Here is a 24168-nt window from a genome sequence, read left to right as displayed (position 1 = left end):
GTCCAAAGAAGAATTAATCTGTTAATATGTGGTTGAATTTATTTTCATGTTTTTCTGTCAATGATAGTCCCGTTTTCAAATAATTTTGACTTTAACCTTGAGTTACCAAGTCCTGTGTTACGCTTTCTGATTTGTCAAATATCGTCACCATAATTTTACTCTAGTAGAAACTTAGGATAGTTTTGAGGGAATGGATGATTATTGAGGCAGTGGTTTGTTTTATTTTTATACCACAGAAGAATTGAAGTATCAGCATTGTCTTGACCAAGTGCTGATGAAAAAATAATCTTTATATTTAAAAGGACAAAACAACTGCCTCATACATTATACATATTATCCACTTATTGTCAACAGTATGCCATGTTGAGTAAAAAGGTAAGCATAGATATTGAACTTAATCAGATGTAGCTGTCTGTCCAGTTCCTTCTCATATAAAATTAGAAAATCATTGTGCATCTTTTTATCATTAGGCTACAAGTATCTATATTGTCACATTTAAAATCTCTTGATGAGTGTGTATATATGATTTTTTTAGAGACTTCATTGATGGAAATGTTGAGAGTCTTATGAATGAACTAGAAATAGAAAAATCACTCAGGCACCATGAAGATATTGTAGATGAAATTGAGTGCATCGAGAAGACCCTCCTGAAACGTCGAGCAGAGCTCAGGGAGGCTGACCGACTGCTGGCGGAAGCTGAGAGTGAACTTTCACACACAACCGAGAAAGTATGTGCTGCTGTGCTTGGGGTGAGACGGCTTGCTGGCTTGCTGTCGGCGGCGGCGGCGGCGGCAGGAAGGGTTAGAAAGAAAACGTGAAGAGCACAGTGGTCCAAGCCAGTCTGTGCTCTGCTAGTTAAGGAGCTGTGAGGATTTGGGCAAGTTGCTTAAGTCCCCGAGCTTTGCTTTCCTCCTGTGTAAATTCAGGCTAAGAAAACCTAGGCTGTTCGGTATGAATTAAATGAAGTATAATTAACCTAGATTGTACTAATTAACCTAGACTATACTAATTATGCTAGAATTAACCTAGTATAATTCAGTATGAATTAAATGTAATAGCATATTTAAAGCTCCTGAAAGTCATTTAGTTCCTAACACACCCCACCTCCGTATCCTATCTGTGTCTTTTGAAAATTATTCGGGCTGTGATATCTGTGTTTATTAAATAGGCCAATCTTATATTCTTATAACAATGGACCTCACAAGACTCTTATTCTTACTTTGTTCTCCAAGTTGATAGTAATATAAAATCAAATATTTTTGGGCCTGAGGTAGTATTCTTAAGACTGAAACACAGAGAAAGTTGGGGAAGAAAAGGAACTGCCTTTTATGAGCCCCTGCTATGGCCACACATTGGCTATTTTATAAATACCACTTCATTTAACCTTCCTGGCAGCGTTGTAAGATGGTCATTAGCCCAGTTCGCGCATGTAGCTCAGAGGCTGGTCTAGCCCAGGGTCATACAGCTAAAGTTCTGACTCACCAAGAGAGCTTTAGATGGGAATTCCAGGATTAAAATCAAAGGTCCCGAATCATATGGGGCACATCAGGAACTACTATTTTTATATTGTTATTTCAACATGGATCAATTTAAATGAATAGGAATCTATTACCCAGGAACTGAAATGAAGGATTTATTAAAGAAATTCTGTGAGTGATGGCTTTGATAAGAATGGAAAAGTTTCCTTATCTCTTTCCAGGTGATCAGTTCCCTCTTCTGTCACATGTTAGATTACTGTGAGAGAATAGGTGTGAGCAGGACCAGAGAAAAATGTATCACTGGTGTATAAAAGAAAATTGCTGAGACTAGTAGTTGGCAGAGATAGTAAGTGAACCGAGACTAATAAGCTCTTCCTCCTTCATCCTCCCAAAATGACTCAGGGAAGCAGCTTGCTAAAAGGGAAGAGGAAAGGAGAAAGTGCTGCATTTTGTAAGGAATGTGCCAGACTTGTTAAAACCTGACATACAAGGGATAAAAAACTACTTAGAGACGTGGCTGGCTTTCTGTAGTGTATAGTGAGTTCTGTCCAATGCTTTGCTGATGAATCTAGTAGAAACCAGCTATCCGAAGTGGAAAGAAGTGTGGTGAAATATCTTGCTCTCTGGGAACTGGCCAAACCCTCTTGCATCCACACGGGGTATTTACTAGACGAGCTTCACATACAGATGCCTCTGACTTGAGTGCAACTGCAACACGGAGTGTTTTGGCAGAAGAGTGAGTCACTGCTCAACCAAGTACAAACCATACTCTGTTTTTGGACCTCTCGTGACATTATGTTAAGCCTCTTATTTGAGACAGAAAAAGAAACCAAGGTGACAAAAAAAAAAAAATGATGTTTTTGCCAAATCATATATAGGAAGATTTTGAAATACTTCAAAAGTATTAAATATTTGTGTTTCTTAGCCATAATTAAATCATCCTTAGATTAATGGGGTTTTACTTAACAAGATAATATCTAGAGTAAAGGAAGAATCTTTATGTGGAGGGATTATTGGTAGAATCACTTCCTTGCCACTTAATTGGGTAGATATTTGTTTGTTTTTTCACTTTTTTCTTCTCTTTTTTAAATTTCTTGTTTTCCTTTAATTTCTTTTTTTTTTTTTTTTTTTTTTTGGCGGTACGTGGGCCTCTCACTGTTGTGGCCTCTCCCGTTGCGGAGCACAGGCTCTGGACACGCAGGCCTAGCGGCCATGCACACGGGCCCAGCCACTCCACGGCATGTGGGATCTTCTCGGACCGGGGCACGAACCCGTGTCCCCTGCATCGGCAGGCAGACTCTCAACCACTGCGCCACCAGGGAAGCCCTAATTTCTTCTTTTCCTGTTTTTTTGGTGGTTGTTTTGGGGTAGATATTTTTAAGTGAAAAAAATAGCATATAATAATATTACAGATTATTTTTAAATAAAATATCATCCACCATCTCACCACCCTCAGATGACTATTTTTGTTTTTGCATAGCCTTTCTGTCTTTGTTGACAAGATAGTTTTCTATAGTTGCTCTTACAGTGCTTAAACCATTTAAAATTTTATTTTCAGCCAACATTTTATCATTAACATTCTTCTATGTTACCACATTGTCATTATTTTAAAGACTGCACAGTATTCCATTGTGCTGATGCATTATCACTTACTGAATCGATTGTTTGTCAAGTCTTATATTATTTCAGTATACAATGAGCATTTTTGTGTAATAGTTCTTCTGAATTCTTTTTTGAGAATTGGAGAGTCTAAGTGAGTGAACATTTTTATCAGTCTTTCTGTATTGTCTTGTTTTCCAAGAGCTGAGCCAATTTACGATACCAGTAGCCGTGAGAGAGTATTGTAACTGAATTGGTTTTAATGACAGTTTCTTTTCTAGACAAAAGATGCTGTTGAAAAGTTCACTGATGCCAAAAGAAATTTATTGCAAACTGAGAAAGATGCTGAGGAGTTAGAAAGGAGAGCTCAGGAAACTGCTGTTAACCTTGTCAAAGCCGATCAGCAGCTCAGGTAGGTGGACTCCCTCAGCCACTGATGTACTCGGTGAGATGAATGAGAAGTTTGATTCTAAGTGGACAATAATTGCTCTATGATAAATGCATGTCAAGCCTAAGGAGTCTGGGGGAAATAAAGAGATGTGTTTTAGATTGCTCCAGGCTGACACAAAGGATTTGGAGCAGCACAAAATTCAGCAAGAAGAAATCTTGAAAGAGATAAACAAAGTTGTTGCAGCAAAAGACTCAGACTTCCAGTGTCTAAACAAGAAGAAGGAAAAACTGACTGAAGAGTAAGTACGGCCTCTGCAGGCCTGCAAGGGGCTTGTGCTGGAAGGCAGCTCTTGGGGCTCTGTCTCCCTTCCAATTTGCTCCAGTACTGCTGGTGCTTTGTAGGCTGCAGAAGCTGCAGAAAGACATCGAGACCGCAGAACGCACTGAGGATCATCACCTGCAGGTGCTTAAAGAGTCGGAGACCCTCCTGCAGGCCCGCAGAGCAGAGCTGGAAAAGCTGAGAAGCCAGGTAGGGCAGCAGACACCTCGAAAACCAGTTCATGCTGCTTGGAAACCTATTATAAAAAGTAATACATGTTTGATTGTAGAAAAGACTGGAAAATACATAATAAAGTATAAAGCATAAATGAGGCTATATATCTTAGTGCTTAGGAATAGAGTCCAACCCAAATTTGAATCTCAACTCAGTACGATATATTATTGAATAAGTAAGTCTCAAAACACAATATGCTCTGAGATCATTTATGTTAAATGTGTTTATGTATACTTGTGTTTGAATTTTTGGTCTATACCAAAGTACAAACATGGTCATCTGATAAGGGGGGGATTGTGAATATTTTCTATTCCTTTTGCATGTCTGCATTTTCTGCTTTTCTGTAACTAAATATGTATTGCCCTTAAAATTATAAGTTTTAAATTTACAAAATGAATAAATTTTTTAAATCCTTGCCTAACTTCCATTGCCAAGGTGGTTGCCAATTGGAATAAAATATAGATATGAAAGTTTGAAAACCATATCCTGAAGGACAATCATTATTATCATATTGTTGTTTTTGCTGTGATTTAAGTGTTTTTACCTATGTGAGCTCAAGGCCTTTATTAGGCATTTTATGCCTGCAGGCCCCCAGCCTGGCCTTCCTGACTCTTGCAGCTAGGATTGTGAGAATTAGACTACCTCCTTATTTCCCCACACAACCTTTAGCTGGACTAAATATTCTCCATCTCAGCACTTTGTCAGGCTTTGCATTCTTTACTTTTCTTTAATGCAGGTAACAGGTCAGCAGCAGGAGATGGCTGTCTTGGACAGACAGTTGGGGCATAAAAAGGAGGAGCTGCATCTACTCCAGGGAAGCATGGTCCAGGCCAGAGCTGACCTCCAGGAAGCGCTGAGACTGGGAGAAACTGAAGTAGCTGAGAAGTGCAGTCACATCAGGGTACATTTTTCAATAGTTTTTCTTAAGAGTCCTAGTATAGTCCTGTAGATTTATTTTGAGATATTTTCATTGGTTTCCCCCTAAAATGCAAATTTAAATTCCTGCATCTTGCCTCTGTAACGAGCTTGGTGTTGTGCTATCTATCCTTGCTGTGGCTGCCGTGCATAGCTCTCCCCCTGTGTTGTTTTCTGGACATGCCCAAGGTTTTATGCCTCTGTGCCTTTCTCATTCTGTTTCTTCTCTAGGAATTCCCTTTCTGGGAATGTCCAGATCTGACCCAGCTTCCATGGTCCAGCTTCATGCCACTAAGAAGACTTCCCCAACTTTTCCTTTACCCTGGAAGGAGTTTCTCTCGATTCTGAGTTTGGTAGCACTCTGCACATTTCCTAGGGCACCGTAGCCTTTCGTGATCATGTTTCTGTTCCCTGCCTTATTTCCCCACCAGGTGCTAAACCCTTTGAGGGCAGGAGATGTGTCCGAGTTAGCCTTTTTTCTCTGCAACACATTGCTTTGCTCATAGTAAATATTGCATATAAATTTTAAATGAAGATAACGTGTTACTTTTTTACTTCTATTATACTAAAATATGTTAGTGTAAAATATAGTGCTGTTCTTGACGTAAAATTCAAACATGAGCTTGTTTCCAAATGAGAATTTCTATGAAATGAGACAGTTAATAACAGAACTGATTTTAAAGTAATTTCTATTCATAACTTGGTGAAGGTGGGTTGACTTTTTTCTTTTCTTTTCTTTTCTTTTTCTTTGCACAGGAACTAAAATCTCTTCTGGAAGAACTGAGTTTTCAGAAGGGAGAACTGAATGTCCAGATTAGTGAGAAAAAAGATCAACTTTCACTTATAAAGCAGGAAATTGAAAAAGAGGAAGAAAATCTCCAGGTAGTTTTAGGGCAAATGTCTAAACATAAAACTGGTAAGTTTAAAGTTTGACCTTATTTCTAATCAAAGAAAAGCAGATTATAAAAGGAATATGATATTTTCTGCCACTCAAATTGACTAAAAGCAAAATAATCATCTTCATTGCTGACCAGGGTGTGATGAAAGAAGAGCACTTACAGGCTGTTGATTGAAGTATAAAATGGAACAACCTCCCAGTGTCTTAAGACTATTAAACTCACACCTGTTAAACCGGGTAGCCCATTTCCAGTTATCTAGAGAGGGCAAGCGTTTATGTACATCGCAGCAATATTTATTTTATTTCTCTCTCTTTTTTTTTTTAAGAAGTAAGCCTTTATTTCCTAGTTTTACAAATTAAGTTGACTGAGTCAGTTACTTGCAACAGAAATTGTAATAACAAAATTTGGAAACAAATGACTAATTTAAAAACCATATTTTGGGCTTCCCTGGTGGCATAGTAGTTAAGAATGCACCTGCCAATGCAGGGGACACGGGTTCGAGCCCTGGTCCAGGAAGATCCCCCATGCCGCGCAGCAACTAAGCCCGTGCGCCACAACTACTGGGCCTGCACTCCAGAGCCCGCGAGCCACAACTCCTGAAGCCCGGGTGCCTAGAGCCCGTGCTCTGCAGCAAGAGAAGCCACCGCAATGAGAAGCCCGCAGACCGCAACCAAGAGTAGCCCCCGCTCACTGCAACTAGAGAAAGCCCACGCGCAGCAACGAAGACCCAATGCAGCCAAAAATAAATAAATAAAATAAATAAATTTGTTTTAAAAACATATTTTAACATTTAATGACATGTAAAAATGCTGATGAAAGAAGAGTGAAAAAATTGATAAAAACTGAATATTGATTGTAGTCCCAATTTATTTTAAAATATATATATGTGTGTGTGTCTATTCGTGTGCGTGCAGTCCTGGTAGGGAATACATCAAAATGCTATTGCAGTAGTGATTGTCTTTGGATGGTAGGATAATGATGGGTTTTCAGTTTTTTCTTATACTTTTTTCAAATTTTCTATAATGAAAAAATATTTTTATAATCAGATAAAAGTAGTTAATATTTAAAAGTCTATATTTCAAAGGACAAAAGAATTGTTATATAAATGTCAGCTGATATATTTTAAAGTTTTTCCTATTTTGATTTAAATTCTTTTAGGTAGGGTAAGTACTTCTTAGAACTAGGTCTCTGTTGAATGTTTTTGTTTAAATGTTTATAACAAATTAGTGTTTAGCAATACTTTTAAAGGCTTTTTACATTCAGAATATAATTAATTAGCTCCATTAATTCAGCACAACAAATATATTTTTATTATCTTTTGTTTCTTGTATCAGCCAGTAACATTATTTTCTGTTTCATTTTGTAAATGTTTCCACATTCATTTAATAGCCTGGACCATGCTTTGTTTCTGTTAGAACTAAAGAATATTCTGGACATGTTGCAACTTGAAAACAATGAGCTGCAAGGTTTGAAGCTACAACATGACCAAAAGGTGTCTGAGTTAGAGAAGGCTCAGGTTGAAGTGCTAGAGGTAATAAAGCTGTTTTACCAGTAGTGAACCGCGGTCTTTCTCAGTTTGCATGGTTGACTTCTCTTTTATCTGCTTTAGGAGAAACTGGAGTTGGACAGTTTGCAGCAGACAGCCCTGCGACAGAAAGGGGAAATGGAGTGGCAGAAGCAGCTCTTGGAAAGGGACAAACGAGAAATTGAGCGAATAACTGCTGAGACCCGAGCACTGCAGTTGTGTGTTGAGTCTTTGTGCAAACAAAAGGAAGATCTTGAAGAGAAATGTGATGGCTGGGAGAAGAAGTTGGCACAAACCAAACGGTGAGAGCAGGAACAAGTAAGCTTGTAAGATCCCATCTGGAAGGCTAAAGCATTATTAACACACTATTCAAAAAATTGGAAAATTGAGAAAAGGCAAAAAAATACAAAATACGCCACAAACTCAGTATCACAATACAATACACCAATAGCATTTTTGGGTGAATTCTCCTTTTAGGTTTTTTTTTTTTCCCCGAAAGCATTTTTTAAAATAACTTGTTGTGATTTCTTTTTTTAATAAAAGAATATATGCTTGTTCGTGTGTAGGAAGACCCAATCTTAACCCATTGTTAAGATTCAGTTCTCCTCAAATTGATCTATAGATTCAAAACAATCACAGTCAAAATCCCAACAGGGGGCTTCCCTGGTGGCGCAGTGGTTGAGAGTCCGCCTGCCAATGCAGGAGACACGGGTTCGTGCCCCGGTCCGGGAGGATCCCACATGCCGCGGAGCGGCTGGGCCCGTGAGCCATGGCCGCTGAGCCTGCGCGTCCGGAGCCTGTGCTCCGCAGCGGGAGAGGCCACAACAGTGAGAGGCCCGCGTACCGCAAAAAAAAAAAAAAAAAAAAAAAAATCCCAACAGGTTTTTTAAATAGAAATTGGCCATCTGATTCTAAAATTCATACTGAAATGCAGAGGACCTAGAATAGAATCTAAAACTTTTTAGATATGACACCAAAACAACTTTGAAAAAGAAGAACAAAAGTTTAGGGCTAATACTATGTGATTTCAAGACAGTATACAGCTATGGTAATCAAAACACTGTGGTGTTGGTATAAAGATAGACAAAAAGGTCAAAGGAACAGAACAGAAGTCTGCAAGTAAACTCACAAATATATGCACAACTGATTTTGACAAAGATGCAAAGTAGAGAAAAGATGGTGTTTTCAAAACTGTTGCTAAAAGCACTACGTATCCAAAACCAAATAAATGAACCTTGATCTATACCTCACACTACATATAAAAATTAACAAACATAAATGTAAACCAAAATATAAAACTTGTAGAGAAAACATAGGGGGAAAAAAATCTTTGTGGCCATGGGTTAGGCAAAAATTCCTTAGATAAGACGCTGAAAGCATGATCCATAAAAGAGTAAATTGATAAAATTGGACCTCATCAAAATTTAAAACTTCTGTTTCTCAAAAGACACTGTTGAGATAATGAACAGACATGTCACAGACTGCGAGAGAAATCCTGGCAACCATGTATCCGATAAAGGACGTGTACCCAGGATATAATGAACTCTCAAAACTCAGTAATTAGAAAATGAAGAACCCAATTTTTCAAATGGGCAAGAGATTTGAAATTTTATTTAAGAAAATATATGGATGGCAGATAAGCACATGAAAAGATGCTTGGTATCATGAACCATTAGGGAAATGCAAATTAAAACCACAATTAGATATCATTACACACCTCATAGAATAGCTAAGATTAAACACTGACCATATCAAATGCTAGCGAGGAACTTTCATACACAATTGATGGGAGTATAAAATGTTAGTAAGACCTCTTTGGAAAATAGTTTGGCAGTTACTTAAAAATGCAAGCATACACCTAGCAGAAGATCTAGCTTTCTCACACCTAGAGGTGAAAGCATGTGTCCATACAAAAACTGTACACTGATGTTCATAGCGGCTTTATTTGCAGTAGCCAAAACTGGAAACAACCTAAATGCCCATCAGCTGGTGAATGGATTAGCAAATTATAGTATAGCCATACCATAGAATACTACTCAGCAATAAAAAGCAATGGAGGATTGATACAGACAAATTCATGGATGAATCTCAAAGTAACTATGCTTACTGAAAGAAGCCAGACAAAAACCAGTCCATAGTATATGATTCCATTCGTGTAAAGGAATGCATGCTCATACATATCTTTTTTGGGTAAATCCTATTATACATACAGTGTGTTTCCTGCATTTTCACTTATCAGAAGTTAGTGATCCATTTTAATCACGTTTTTTTTAATTAATTTATTTTTTGGCTGCGTTGGGTCTTCATTGCTGCGCGCAGGCTTTCTCTAGTTGTGGCAAGTGGGGGCTACTCTTCGTTGTGGTGCGCGGGCTTCTCATTGCAGTTGCTCCTCTTGTTGCAGAGCACGGGCTTTAGCCACATGGGCTCAGTAGCTGTGGCTCAAGGGCTGTAGAGCACAGGCTCGGTAGTTGTGGCGCACGGGCTTAGCTGCTCCGCAGCATGTGGGATCTTCCCAGACCAGGGCTCGAACCCGTGTTCCCTGCATTGGCAGGTGGATTCTTAACCACTGTGCCACCAGGGAAGTCCTTAATCACATTTTTGGAATTACAAGTGCTATCCATGTTATCCCTGATTTTTATAAAACCTCGGTTTAGCAAGTCACTTTTTGAAATGATAAACATTTCCAAATGTTCTATTTGGAAAGCTGAAAATAAGATTTCTTTTGAAAATGAGTTGAAGAGCCTTACATTTTGTTAATATTTAATAACATTTAATAATTTGGTAAATTATTAATATTTATTTATTAATATCATCCAGACTCCACAACTACATTGTGAAATATAACACTATTCCTTAGTTGTCGCTTGTGTGTGCTTAGACATTTTGTATTTGACAGTCTAACTTATTCTCCATTTGTATTGTAGGGTTTTAGCAGCTACAGAGGAGAATAGCAGAACAAAGCAATCAGACTTAGAAAAGTTGGAAGTGGATGTCAGAAAACTGCAGCAGGAGCTAGACCAACTAAACAGAAACAAACTCTCACTGCATAAAGACATCGCAGCCATGCAGCAGCAGCTCCAGGGTATGAGGCAGCACAACAGGAGAGATGGGACTTTCTTCCTTTTGCTAGATTCTTTATTTAATTGTTTGCTGTCGTATTACAGAAATAATTCATGCTACAGGGCATGGGGCTTCTTTTAGAAGTGAGAAAAATGTTCTAAAATTAGGTATGGTGGTGGTTGTACAACTCTGTGAACTTACGGAAAGCCATGAAATTGTATACTTTAAATGGGTGGAAAATGCATGGTATGAGAATTACATCTCAGTAAAGCTATTTTTTAAAAAAACTAATTCATATTCTTTAGAGAACAATTTAAAAACATAGCAAAATGACAAAATAAAAATTACTATTCACCTCACTCCTCAGAGATAATTTCTATTATCAATTTAGTAAATATCCCTCCAGATTTTTCCTTGGGGCGTGTGTGTGTGTGTGTGTGTGTGTGTGTGTGTGTGTGTGTAGATTTAAAAACAAAGATGCAAATAACATCTTAATTACCAACTCTTTATAAAGCCTCATGATTGTTTATTTATAAGTTACTAAGTAATCCTAGCCAGCAGTATACTGTTGAGCACTTACTGTGTCCTGGACATGATGCAGGTGTTTCATATGCATTTTATCACTTAATCCTTATAACATTTTTATGAGGTAGAAACTATTGTTTCACCCATTTACAGATAAAGCAACTTAAGCCTAGTTTCCTTGCGACTTGCCTAAGCGAGAAGTGACTTGCTCAAGCTTACACAGCTAGTAAGTGACAAAACCAGTACAGATATAAAATTTATTCCCAAACTGTCTTCCTGAAAGGTTGTACCAAATTTATATTTTTATCAGCAATGTGGAAGATACCTGTTTTTAAACCATGCACCTCATCAACATGAGGTATTATTATGTGTAAATTTTCATCGTGAGGTTTTGAACATGTAACGTGTCTTTTTTTTTTTTTTTTGAACATGCAAGTCTTTAAAAACGTGGGCTCCAAGTCCAGATCTGGATTGCGCATCACGTACCTCTCTTTTGGCCTTTAATAAGATAGGGTGGCATAGTCATACATTTAACAGAAGAAAGTATAAATTCACTTCTACTCTACTTCTCTGAGTGGACTGATAGGAATCTGGAACATGTATACATAAGTATTTCTTATTTTATGTAAATGTTATTTCTGTAGGAAAACGGGAAGCAGTAAACTCATTACAGGAGGAACTAGCTGATGTCCAAGACCACTTGAACCTAGCAAAACAGGTAAGCCTCACAAAGGTAATCTTCTAGTAGTGTCCTGAAGGCATGCAGATAATTGGTTGAAATAACAAATCAAGTAGGCTGGTTCCTTTTCACACGAGCAGGTCCCTTAGAACCATTTATCAAACACAAATATAAGATATACAAAAATTTTGATGCAGAGCAGTGATTTTCCAGTTTATTTTATCCCTAGAATTCTTTATTCAAACAACGTTTTACTCGAAGCTAATAAGTAAGGTCATGGCTAAAAGAGCCCAACAGTCCCTCAGCAGCCACTCTGGGGGCTTCAGGGACCAGATGGATCATCTCTTACCCATGGCACAGATGAGGCCTGCAAAGGCTGGGCTTAGATTTGATCACTCGTTGAGCTGCAGAATCATGGCCAAATCTGGGCCTTCATCTTGTCAGGTGTTGAATAGAGCAGATTCTTTTTTTTTTTTTTTAATTATTTATTTATTTGGCTGCATTGGATCTTTGTTGCTGAGCACGGGCTTTCTCTAGTTGCGGTGAGCAGGGGCTGCTCTTCATTGTGGTGCACGGGCTTCTCATTGTGGTGGCTTCCCTTGTTGCGGAGCATGGGCTCTAGGCGCACGGGCTTCAGTAGTTGTGGCACACGGGCTCAGTAGTTGTGGCTCGTGGGCTCTACAGCGCAGGCTCAGTAGTTGCAGCACACAGGCTTAGTTGCTCCGCGGCGTGTGGGATCTTCCCAGAGCAGGGCTCGAACCCTTGTCCCCTGCATTGGCAGGCAGATTCTCAACCACTGCGCCACCAGGGAAGCCCCTAGAGCAGATTCTTTTTACCCTTGTACTTCTGATCATCTTCTTGAGGTAATTCAGTGTTGTCCTGTGAGATTATTGCCAAAATTTGAATTTCAGAGAAACTCAAGCAAGTTTTGGGCCTCAGTTTCCACTCTGTAAATTACAGGTTAGATTAGACATCTAAATTCTCCTCCTTCTACCTTTAAGATTCTGTGTTTCTAAGATATATAAAACTGAAATTAGGGCTTCCCTGGTGGCACAGTGGTTGAGAGTCCACCTGCTGATGCAGGGAACACGGGTTTGTGCCCTGGTCCGGGAAGATCCCACATGCCACGGAGCGGCTAGGCCCGTGAGCCATGGCCACTGGGCCTGCACGTCCAGAGCCTGTGCTCCGCAACAGGAGAGGCCACAACAGTGAGAGGCCCGCGTACCGCAAAAAAAAAAAAAAAAACATAATTATTCTATTTTTTTTAAGAAGTCATACAGGTTCGTAGGAATATTTTCTGTGTTGTTAGAAATATGGTAACTTTTTCTAAAGTGCTTAATTTGGGTTCCTTGAAGAAAGAAGTATTTATTGTTGTCTGAGGTTTTTTTTTTGGCTGTGTTGGGTCTTTGTTGCTGCGCGTGGGCTTTCTCTAGTTGTGGCGAGCGGGGGCTACTCTTCGTTGCGGTGCGTGGGCTTCTCATTGTGGTGGCTTCTCTTGTTGTGGAACATGGGCTCTAGGCACGCTCGGGCTTCAGTAGTTGTGTTGTGTGGGCTCAGTAGTTGTGGCTTGCAGGCTCTAGAGCGCAGGCTCAGTAGTTGTGGCGCACAGGCTTAGTTGCTCCACGGCATGTGGGATCTTCCCGGACCAGGGCTCAAACCCGTGTCCCCTGCATTGGCAGGCGGATTCTTAACCACTGCACCACCAGGGAAGTCCTGTTGTCTGAGTTTTTTAACCTGTATAAATATTTCAAATAGTAACAAAACCATGACTTTAGGTTCATTTTCAGAGTTAAGCCTTATTCACAGCTTTTCTTAATCTTAGCAATCCTGTGAGGTGGGTGTTGTTTACTCCCATCTCAGTGACAAGGCAGCTAAAGCTCGGAGGAACTGAGTCTCTTGCTGAGGTTCTGACATCTCTGTCATCCTAGGTACTAAAAAGAGGGAAGCCAGTGATTAAGTTGAGTTCCAGGTACCTTTGTATGTTTGTTGAAATAATAAAGGATATGGAACTTTTACGCTTTAATTTTGTCAGACTTAGTAGATAGATGTAGCTGTGACACTAGCCACCTGTAATGAAGGTGGCTTTGTCCGTAGTTTCAATTTGTTCTTTCACCTGAAGGACCTGCTCCACACCACCAAGCGTCAGGATGTACTGCTCAGTGAGCAGACCAGGCTCCAGGAGGACATCAGAGAACAAGTAAAGAAGTTGGAAGTCTGCCGAAAAGAAGAGGAAACAAAACAACAACAACTGCAGGTGTTTCAGAATGAAGTTGAAGAAAACAAGGCCAAACTAGCCCAACAGGAAATGGTACCGCACATCTATGACGTTATATAAGAGGAAACATTTTATCACTTGTGTGAGCTTTTTTCCCCTGGCACAAAGCTGCTGAGAAGTATCCCCCTTGGGACTACCTTCCCTTACCTGCCCTGTGTGACCAGAGGGGAGTTTACACCAACTCTTTAACTCCCTTGGTATTAATATTACGGGCCATTAAGACCATAGAACAGGCCCGGTAAGGAATCTTGAAGGCCACGTGCCAGTTCCTGCTTGAATCCCCTCCTCACATGCTGGCCAAACAGTTTTCCAGTCCCTACTTGATCACCTTTGTAAAGGTGATCTTTGTAAAAACCTTTGTAAAAACTCACTCTCTATCCCCATGGGCTGTTTTCTACTTTCTGTTGAACTGGAATCTATCTAGTGTCCATGAAGATTCCCTCAGGACACTGGGTATTTGTTATTTTATGACTAACTAAGGTTGTTCTCTATTAAGATGTTTCAGAGACTCCAGAAAGAGAGAGAAAGTGAAGAAGAAAAATTAGAAGCCAGTAGAGTGACACTGAAGGAGCAGCGGCACCAGCTGGAAAAGGAGATAGCAGACCAGCAAAGCAGACTGGAGCAGGTGCTGACCAAGGTGTTGGTGGCTGAAGAGCGCATCAGGACTCTGCAGGAAGAGGAAAGGTGGGGTGAGACCCTGGAGAAGACGCTCTCCCAAACCCGTATGTATTCTGGAACATTGCACTGAGGGCGGGGAAATCTGCTGATTGTTGAGTAAAATGTGTGAAGGAGTCCCAGGCCCCAGCTATAGCCCAGACGGGAGGCACAGGACAAGCACAGTGGGAAGAATGGTCCCTCATTTGATCCTCCCAGCCCTGTGAGAGAAGAGGAAACAGGCTCAGAGGGACAGAGGGAATTTGTCTTTATGGAGATAGGATTTGGTTCCAAGACTGTCAGGTCTTTTTGCTTTTACTGTATTGCTTTCTTCGAGAGTGCTGTCTCAAGGGAGTGGAACATGAAGGCAGAGAAGTGCCAAAAGGTGCTCGAGGCTTTCTGTAAAGGACATTACTTCTGAGCTTTGGAACAATGATCCATTTCATCTCAATCTAGTAAAAAACCCACAATATTAACAATTCTACTTCTGTCTAAATTTGACATAGCGAATGGTACTAAGATACAGATGTTGGCCTTTGGGTTTGTTTACTCTCTCAAGCCATACATAAATGAAGTTGACATGGGAATCCAGGGTAAATGATCGTTCTCACATCAATAAATGAGTTTTCTTTTTCTTAGGCTTTAGGTTTTAATAATGCTCAGAAAATGTTGTTCTACCTTGAGTGAACTCAGTGGACTTGGGACCTGAAAGGGTTATTATTCCTTTTTTCCCTGGGAACTCTTGATGCATCCAGACCCAACCATTTCATTAGGAAACTGAAACCTAACAAATATGCCGAGTCTGACCATGCCAGAGGTGTGAGAAGTGAAATCTGGGCTGCGTGTTGCTTTACAGAGGGTGATTAGAAAAATCTGTGTTAAGTATCACTGTTGTGCATAAGCGTTATTTATTGAGTACTCACTGTGTACTAGGTGTTTGCATACACGATTCCCATTAAACACCAGGAAATACGTTTCTTCTGTAGAAAATAAGATGTGTGCCATTCCAAATCCTGTGTTCTTTCCTCTGCGCTGCCTCCCATGAAGGAAGAAATACTGTGTGCCCCCCTTTATTAAAATTAGGTTTATAAAAAACATTTCAGTAGTCTGTTCCATGTTCCCTGCACCTCAGGGTTGGTGCTCTCTGGTCTCAAAGACTCAAAAGGGAAGACAGTTGCTGTCTGTCACTTTGGGATCAGGCCTCTGGGAACAAATTACATCAAGAGGCACCCTTCTCTGGGCCTTTTTCTGGGCCTCTGGTGTGGGTCAGGGGAGATCTGGACGACTGAGTGACAGAGCAAAGTGCCTGAGTGGGTGGCATGTCGTTGTGGAGTCTGCCCACGGCCAGCCCAGAGCCTCGGGCTAAACTACCTAAAACGCTCATTTCAGAACGACAGCTTTCAGAACGGGAACAGCAGTTACTGGAGAAGTCAGGCGAGCTTCTGGCTCTGCAGAAGGAGACGGACTCTGTGAGGGCGGACTTCAGCCTCTTGCGGAACCAGTTCCTGACAGAGAGAAAGCAAGCCGAGAAGCAGGTCGCCGGCCTCAAGGAAGCACTTAAGATCCAGCGGAGTCAGCTGGAGAAGAACCTTCTCGTGAGTATCCGCTGCCCAGGCAGTTTATGAGGAGATGACGCCTTTACGTTTTTAACTAAAATACTTCTTCAAGGTAGAGAAAATAAATTACCTGTCAACCAAGTCCCTAACCCAACTGTGATTTGTGGTGCATTTACGTGTAATTTGTTCCTGAAGCTGATGGTAGATTTTGCCAGAGTCTGGGCTCAGCCCTAGAGGAGCTGTCTGGCTGGCTGGAACGATGGTCGTGTGCACAGACAATGTCAGCACTGAGCAGAGCTCAGCGGTCCAGCCTCCCCAGCAGGGTCGAGGAGGGGGCTGGGGAAGGAAAGCCTCTAAAGACATTCTTACCCAGCTGCAGTCTGTGCTCACACGTTTTTCTCATCACGCCCTTTTCGGTCAACGTTAGCTTTAATTAATCATTATCCTGAAACCGGGAAGCTCAACCTACCATGGTTTTATCCCTGGAGATAAACTGTGGGAGGTGACACTCAGATGAGTTCAAAACAGCGTATGGTGGGTGGAGGCCAGTGGGCAGCAACGGGGGCTGTCACAGGAATGGATTTTTCTAACACCCTTTGGAGGAATTAATGTAGCCCTGTTGAATGGTACTTTCCAACCAGGTGTGTTTCCCTAAGGGTGATACACTTACAACCAGTGATGGGCAACACGATTGTAAAGATAGTATGTAGATGTCTAGATTTTAATCCTCCCAGGAACCCTATGATGGTGGCTATAGTTAACATCTTACAGACAAGGGAAAGTAACCTAGTATCAATGGTAATGTTGCAGATCTAGGATTCAGACTCTGGGCTGACAGACTGACCGACCACATGTTTACTCCCAGCTCTACCACAGCTGCTAAAGAAGGCAGGTAGATTATCCCCATTTTATAGCTGAAGCCTAGACGAGAAATGAAGTCACAGAGCTAGTGAGTGCGTAAGCCAGCAACGCACACCTCCAGAGTCATCCTCCTCCTCTGGTGCTAGGAGCAAAAGCAGGAGAACAGCTGCATGCAGAAGGAAATGGCAACCATCGAGCAGGTGGCCCAGGACAACCACGAGCGGGCCAGGCGCCTGATGAAGGAGCTCAGCCAGATGCAGCAGGAGTACGCAGAGCTCAAGAAACAGGTGCGCCCACACCCCACGGGACTCAGGCAGAGCTATATTTCTTCAGTAGCTCTTTTAAAAGGAGTATTTCTTTGGGAAAGTCGTGAAAAGCTAATTAATCAAATCTGTTTTTCTAGTTTTGAAATGTAGAAATGTACCTCCACAAGAAAAAAAGTATTTGTTCAAAATATACTTTTTTAAAATTAATTTTTATTGGAGTAGAGTTGCTTTACAATGTTGTGTTAGTTTCTACTGTACAGCAAAGTGAATCAGCCATACATATACATATATCCCCTCTTTTTTGGATTTCCTTCCCATTTAGGTCACCACAGTGCATTAGAGTTCGCTGTGCTATACAGTAGGTTCTCATTAGTTATCTATTATATACATAGTATCAATAGTGTCAAAATATACTTTTAAAATGCCCTTAAGTTCAACAAGGTTTTTATGTTAGTTTTTTTTTTTATGTTAGTTTTTGAAAGAAAAATAGCAGCTCTTCAACATAAAATTTTATCATGTCCCAAAGCGCTGTATTGAAATGTTAGATTTTATGTCAGAAACAAGTCTATAAGAGCCAAACACCTGGGGAAGGAAAAAATGACCCCCGGGAAAACCTTTGATAACCTGTAACGTTGCCAAGCTGAGGGTGGGAAAGCAGTTCACGCTAGATGGAGAGTCTAACCCTAGACCCCCCCTGGTGTCCCTTAGCCATTGGCAGCAGCTGGGCCACCCCAGAGCTCTAGTCTAGTCAGGCTGCTGGGGCCACTCGGTTGACCCTGCTACACCTTGTCCTTTGGATAACCCTATGTGGCCATTCAGTTTCATCTGTGCCTATAGCCACCCACCCCCAGCCCTGACACACACACACACACACACACACAAATAACTTTTATTTAAAGGCCCCCCCAGCCTCTGCAAACTTGGAAGGGCAGTTAGAAGTGGGTATGACTGTAATATCTTCACTAAGCTCTCTATTATGGAGAGAGCCACATAGGGTAGTCTCAGGTCTTAAACACAAACTGTAAAACCTGAGGAAACCTCCAGACTGCCGAAACCACCAGATTCTTCACCCATAAAATGAAAACGTTGGACCAGGTCTTTTCTAAGGCCTCTTCCAGCATTAACATTTATAATCTAGATCACTTACGGCTTGTTTAGGTAAATGGCCCTTTTCTCATCTGGGTACCACTAAGGTGCTTTGTATAAATTCTCACCTAGTTCTTGCATTTCGGGATGCAAGGTATTATCCTCATGTTAAATGAGGTAAGACATGCCCTAAGTCATACTGGTAATGTTTACTGGAAACGAGATTGGAATCCAGCTCTGTCTAGCTCCAGAGAGACCGACTTCTATAGAGTAATGCACCTTCAAGGAACATGGCACCCATGCTTTTCTAAATGGAAGTTGCTTCAGTCAAATGTCAGTAAAATCGTTTACTTGGTAGCTTGTAGATACTTGGAATAGCTGAAAAATCACAAGTTTTTACCATTCTAATCATAGTAATTAACATTTGTAGGTCTGTAAATACATGACACATGTATTTAAAACATTAAATTTAAATCATTAACAATAACAGTTCAATTCCAGGTAAGTCCCAAACTTTACCTAGTAGTTATTTGACTCTCACTCACTCCTTAGATGGAAAACCAAAAAGATTTGGAAAGAAGACAAATGGAAATCAGTGAAGCAATGAGGACACTTAGGTCTGAAGTGAAAGATGAAATCCGAACCAGCCTGAAGAATCTTAACCAGTTTCTTCCAGAACAACCAGCAGATCTGGAAGCTGTTTTGGAAAGGAACAAAAACCTAGAAGGAGGGCTGGAAAGCTTGAAAGAGAACTTTCCATTCCCCGTGAGTGACAGACCATCACCTTTTGAAGAAAAACTGAATTTTTCTCATGTTCACATAATGGTAAGGGTTTATCCTGCTATTCTGTGGACTTCATCAAAAGATAATTTGGTTCCCACCTACCCTAGATAAGCTCAAACACAGAGTTGAGGATGGAAGAGGGTTAGAGGGGGGAAAGGTGGGTCGGTTACTGATGGTGGTGCTTAGAGACTCTCTGTTTCCCTTTCCCTCTGAAAAAGGATGAACACTGGCGTGGAGAAGCACTCCGAGAGAAACTGCGTCACCGTGAAGATCGACTCAAGGTTGCCCTTTTAAAAGAAAAATACAGTATAAGATACTTGGCATATTGAGGAGAGTGGGGGGAATTGCTCTGTTGCAGCTCTCACGGCAGTTTTATAGATTACACGTTTGAAGCTCAGAGAAGGATCTCTTTCTATAGGCAGCTGAAAACAGGTGTCTAGAATAGGTCATTGTTGACCTAAAAATCTGGGGGTTAAGAGTTTAGGTGGGAGTTGGAAAATGAGAGTGAGTTAGATAGAACAAGAGAGGACAGAATGCATCTTTGGAGAACGGCCACTTACAGCGAGGGCTGAGAAGGAGCCATGGGCGGTACCAAGTGAGTGGAGGCCCTTGACATCAAATAGCCTCCAGCCACATGTGACTGTTTAAATGTAAATTCACTTTAATTAAATCAGGTTAAAAATTCAGTTCTTCAGTTACCACATTTCACGTGCTCAAAGGCCACACATGACCAGTGGCTACTACAGTGGGCAGCACAGATATAGAACATTCCCGTCATCACAGAAAGTTCTATGGGACAGCGCTTGCTGTTGACTTTAATAAGAGAATCATTTCAGAGGTACGGTGGGGAAGCCAGAACGTAGTATGGGGTTGAGGATTACATACATTGTGAGAGACTCTGAAGATATCCGGTATAAACCAATCTTCTAAGTCTGGGCAGTAAGGAGAGAGAGATGAGGCAGTCATTTAATGGGGAGGCCAGGGATGCTGAAATCCTAAGTGTTGTGACAGCAGAGAGAACAGGCTGAGTTGAAGGCCCAGTTAATGACAACACAGAGAGTAGCCATCTGGCACCTCCTTTTTTTTTTTTTTTAAAGGACAAGAAGAGGATTTTCAGCAGCCATTCCTATTTTATTATAGTCAGGTTTGCCTATCAAATGTTAAACATGGGCTTTCCTGGTGGCGCAGTGGTTGAGAGTCCGCCTGCCAATGCAGGGGACACGGGTTCGTGCCCCGGTCCGGGAAGATCCCACATGCCGCGGAGCGGCTGGGCCCGTGAGCCATGGCCGCTGAGCCTGCGCATCTCCGCAACGGGAGAGGCCACAACAGTGAGAGGCCCGCGTACCGCAAAAAAAAAAAAAAAGTTAAACATGAGGAAGGTACCCAGTGTTAGTTCTAATATGTTCTACCATAACACTTTCAGGCCCAGCTTCGACACTGTATGTCCAAGCAGGCAGAAGTGTTAAGCAAAGGGAAGCGGCAGACAGAGGGCACTTTACACAGCTTGAGGAGACAAGTGGATGCCTTAGGGGAATTGGTCACCAGCACATCTGTAGATTCCACGTCATCACCCAGTGTGTCTCAGCTGGAGTCTTCCCTTGCAGAGGACTCCCATCTTGGACCAAGCCAGGTAGGAGGAAGCTCTTCACAAGGGGTCTGACTTATACATGGAAAGTACCTGAAAGCTTTGGGGTCCATAATCTTGAGGAGACTCAGAAGGATATGAATGCCACCTTCAAATCTCTGAAAAACTTGTCTTAGGAAAGACTTGCTTTTTCATGGTCCCTGGGGAGACTGGAATCAATTGGTTGGTAGATGAATAAAGAGGATAAGCTGATGATTTAGGAAATAGCCTAGGAAACTGGGTGACCTGTCAGGGATATAGTTAATTCTTCTATAAATGCCTTCCATTTCTGGATGTCCTTATCGTCTACTTGGTCAATATAAAGAGTTTAGGGAATTCCCTGGAGGTCCAGTGGTGAGGACTCTGTACTCTCAGTGCTGCGGGCCCGGTTCGATCCCTGGTTGGGGAACTAAAATCCCATAAGCTGGGACTTCCCTGGTGGTGCAGTGGTTAAGAATCCGCCTGCAGGGGACACGGGTTCGAGCCCTGGTCTGGGAAGACCCCACATGCCGCGAAGCAACTAAGCCCGTGCACCACAACTACTGAGCCCACGTGCCACAACTACTGAAGCCTGCGCGCCTAGAGCCCGTGCTCCACAGCAAGAGAAGCCCACATACCGCAACAAAGACCCAACGCAGCCAAAAATAAAATAAATTAACAACAACAACAACAAAGTTATAAAATCCCATAAGCTGTGCGGCATAGCCAAAAAAAAAGTTTAGACCTCTGAAACCAACCTGAGTCCCAGTTTAGTCTGTCCATTTGGGAAGATGACTGTGCCAACTATTAATCCTCAGCAAAGTTTGAACAGAGTTTGAACTCTTAACTGAGAGTCTATTAGAAAAAAAACCCTGGATTTCACAAGTTTTCTATGACTTACATAAGGTTAATAATTATTTAGAGGAACATAAAATATACTCATGGAATCAGTAAGTAACACAGTATTACTGTCAGAGATGGATAATAGCTACCATCTTGTGTGCCTACTGTGTGTGTGTACTAAACACTTTACATATATTATCTCATTTACATCCTGGGAAATAGGATTTATCCCTCTACATAGATAAGGAAATTGTATAAAATGAAAAATGTCAAGGTCACAGCAAAAGACAAAACCAGGACTTAGAGGCTAATCTTTCTTTACCAGAGTGGTATATTGTATGGTTGAGCCATGAGAACATTCAAGGCCAGTTGCATCTTTAATAGACACACAGCTCGCTCATTAGCAGCAGCGCCAAGATTTGAATGATTACCTTAAAACCTTCCATGGTAGGATCCAAGTCAGATACAGGCCAAAACCATCATGGGCCTCAGGGCAGGCCTTGAGGAACAGTGTGTCAGAGGCACAGAGCATTGAAGAGTAGATGACTCTGGAGGTAAGAGAGCCCAGAATAGTGGGAGATGAGTAGACAGGGGTTTGAGGGCCAGGTTAAACTCTTAGCTCATGGTGGCAGCCAGAAGAGTTCAGGTGCTCTAAATCCAGGAGTAACAGAGGAATGTTTGAGGCACAAGGAGTAGAGGTGAGTTTGTTAGAATTATTTTGGACTCTGGAGTCATAATCTAGGTCTACGTGGGATAAAAGTCTGAACTAGGTTGGAATTAAGAGACTGGCTTCTGAGCCTAATGTTTTCTCTTCCTTCATTTCAGAGCTCCTTCCAAGTTCTACAAGGTCCGTCACAATCACTAGACGGTTACCGACACTGATGCCATTCCCAGCCTCCTGCTCACAGGGTACATGTTACAAAGAGTTCTTTTAACCTGCACTTTCAATTGCAAGATCTTGAATTCTAGTTTATCATACAGTCTTAAGAAAAGTAACTTTCTGACTTTTCTCTTGGATAATATCGTATGGTGGTTCATCTTAAAACATTTTTCCGAAGAGGTACTCAGTATATATTTTACCTGTTAGCCATGATGCTATCATTTAATTGTTAACCTAGTTAAAACCTGTTTTTACTGTTGCAAGAGTTCATCCTGACTTTCTCATCTTGTAGGAAAAGAGTGGCTCAGCCAGATGGAGGAAAACTGTCTTGCAGAAATATGAGGAAATACCTTTTCCACTACCTCACCAACTTCATAATTAGAATGCCACTTGCTTTTTACCATGAACCAGTGAATTCAAATGCTGAAACTCCACTTGGACAATTACCGTCAGGGTTTTTGTAAGTCACCTGTACATATGGGAACAACTGTATACAATTTAAACCAGGGTCCTAGATGGCTAAGGGTTTTTTCACTTTGAAATGCATTATTATAAAACCAATACTGATTTGAATCTATAAACTGGTAAAATCCATAGTTAGGAAGGTTAAAAAAAATGTACTTAAGCCCCTCTTCATTAACAGTGCCAAGTTATTTTTGGATTTTGTTTAAAATCTGTATTCATATAAAAATAAAAGATAAAGTAAATTTGGGTCTGACAGATTCTGACTTTACACTTCACATATCTACAGTTAAACCATAAAATTTTTACCTAAATTTCAGTCTTTCAAGTGATTTTCCATCTCTGCCTGCAGGTTGAAATATGTTGTACCTATCAATGAATATATTTTATCACTTGAAAATATCTGTTATAAAACTATTATATATATACTTCAGGTGCTTTTCCTTAACCAAAAATATTCTGTGGTAGAAAATTAGAACTTTGGACTTTGGAGAATCTGACCCAGTGGTAAATTCAAATTGTGTTCAGTCAGACTTGTTTTAAAATATCCCCAAGGACTCTTCTAGGCCCCTATACAGCTTTTGAACCATAACAGGTATTATATACCATGTTACTATACACAGTATAGCACAGTGAGTAATCTCTCACCACCTACTGAGGTTTATATTCCTAATAAGTTGTTTGGCTAGAGCTGGACCATTAAGACATGGAGATATGGGATAGGGACTTCCCTGGTGGTCCAGTGGTTAGGGGTCGCACAGGTTCGATCACTGGTGGGGGAACTAAGATCCCTCATGCCACGTGGCACAGCCAAAAGAAAAAAAAACAGATACGGGATAAATACGATTAAAGACAATGAAAATGGCATAAAATTTATTAACACATTAAGTTCCAGAAAACATCTACTTCCAAAATAAAACTGATTTGGTAGTTATATTCTTTGTTTCATTTCCACAAGTCTTAGCAAAATGCTTAAAATCCTGGCCTATCCACAATTACTGAAATCCTTCAAGGACGCAGTTTCCTGGTCTGTCCATGTGCTGAATGAGGGTAAAATATTTTCTTTCTAAACTGCCACATGAACCCTCTCTATATTCCCACATGAACAGGAATCATTTGGTCTTCTGTTAAGGGGAGTGAATTGAGCCACACATTTATAAGAAAAGAGAACACTTAAAACATGTGTAGGCGGGGCTTCCCTGGTGGCACAGTGGTTGAGAGTCCGCCTGCCGATGCAGGGGACACAGGTTCGTGCCCCGGTCTGGGAGGATCCCAC

At 41.0% G+C, this 24168-nt stretch overlaps 1 protein-coding gene across 9 annotated transcripts in view; it reads left to right on the top strand.

Annotated features, from left to right (window-relative positions):
- Positions 1–23137, top strand: part of CNTRL (centriolin) — an 85551-nt gene extending 62414 nt beyond the window's left edge. For 3 of the 9 annotated variants that reach the window (XM_027105012.1, XM_027105010.1, XM_027105016.1), the window contains 19 exons: positions 536–749; positions 3359–3489; positions 3626–3766; positions 3870–3996; positions 4757–4921; positions 5692–5851; positions 7250–7365; positions 7444–7661; positions 10284–10441; positions 11589–11662; positions 13743–13931; positions 14395–14620; positions 15942–16147; positions 17116–17256; positions 18874–19146; positions 19323–19385; positions 20528–20734; positions 22376–22459; positions 22723–23137. In XM_027105012.1, the coding sequence (XP_026960813.1) occupies positions 536–749; positions 3359–3489; positions 3626–3766; positions 3870–3996; positions 4757–4921; positions 5692–5851; positions 7250–7365; positions 7444–7661; positions 10284–10441; positions 11589–11662; positions 13743–13931; positions 14395–14620; positions 15942–16147; positions 17116–17256; positions 18874–19146; positions 19323–19385; positions 20528–20734; positions 22376–22432 (2866 nt within the window). In that variant the 3' untranslated portion in view covers positions 22433–22459; positions 22723–23137. The other 6 variants (XM_027105011.1, XM_027105019.1, XM_027105013.1 and 3 more) reach the window with 5 other exon arrangements.
- Positions 23138–24168: the final 1031 nt, after the last annotated feature.

This window comes from Aethalodelphis obliquidens, unplaced genomic scaffold (genome assembly GCF_003676395.1).
Source record: "Aethalodelphis obliquidens isolate GAN/ISIS:26980383/991018 unplaced genomic scaffold, ASM367639v1 scaffold7, whole genome shotgun sequence".
Classification (NCBI taxonomy): domain Eukaryota; kingdom Metazoa; phylum Chordata; class Mammalia; order Artiodactyla; family Delphinidae; genus Aethalodelphis; species Aethalodelphis obliquidens.
Note: the sequence above shows the minus strand (reverse complement) of the source record. Positions and strands in the feature narration are given on the sequence as shown.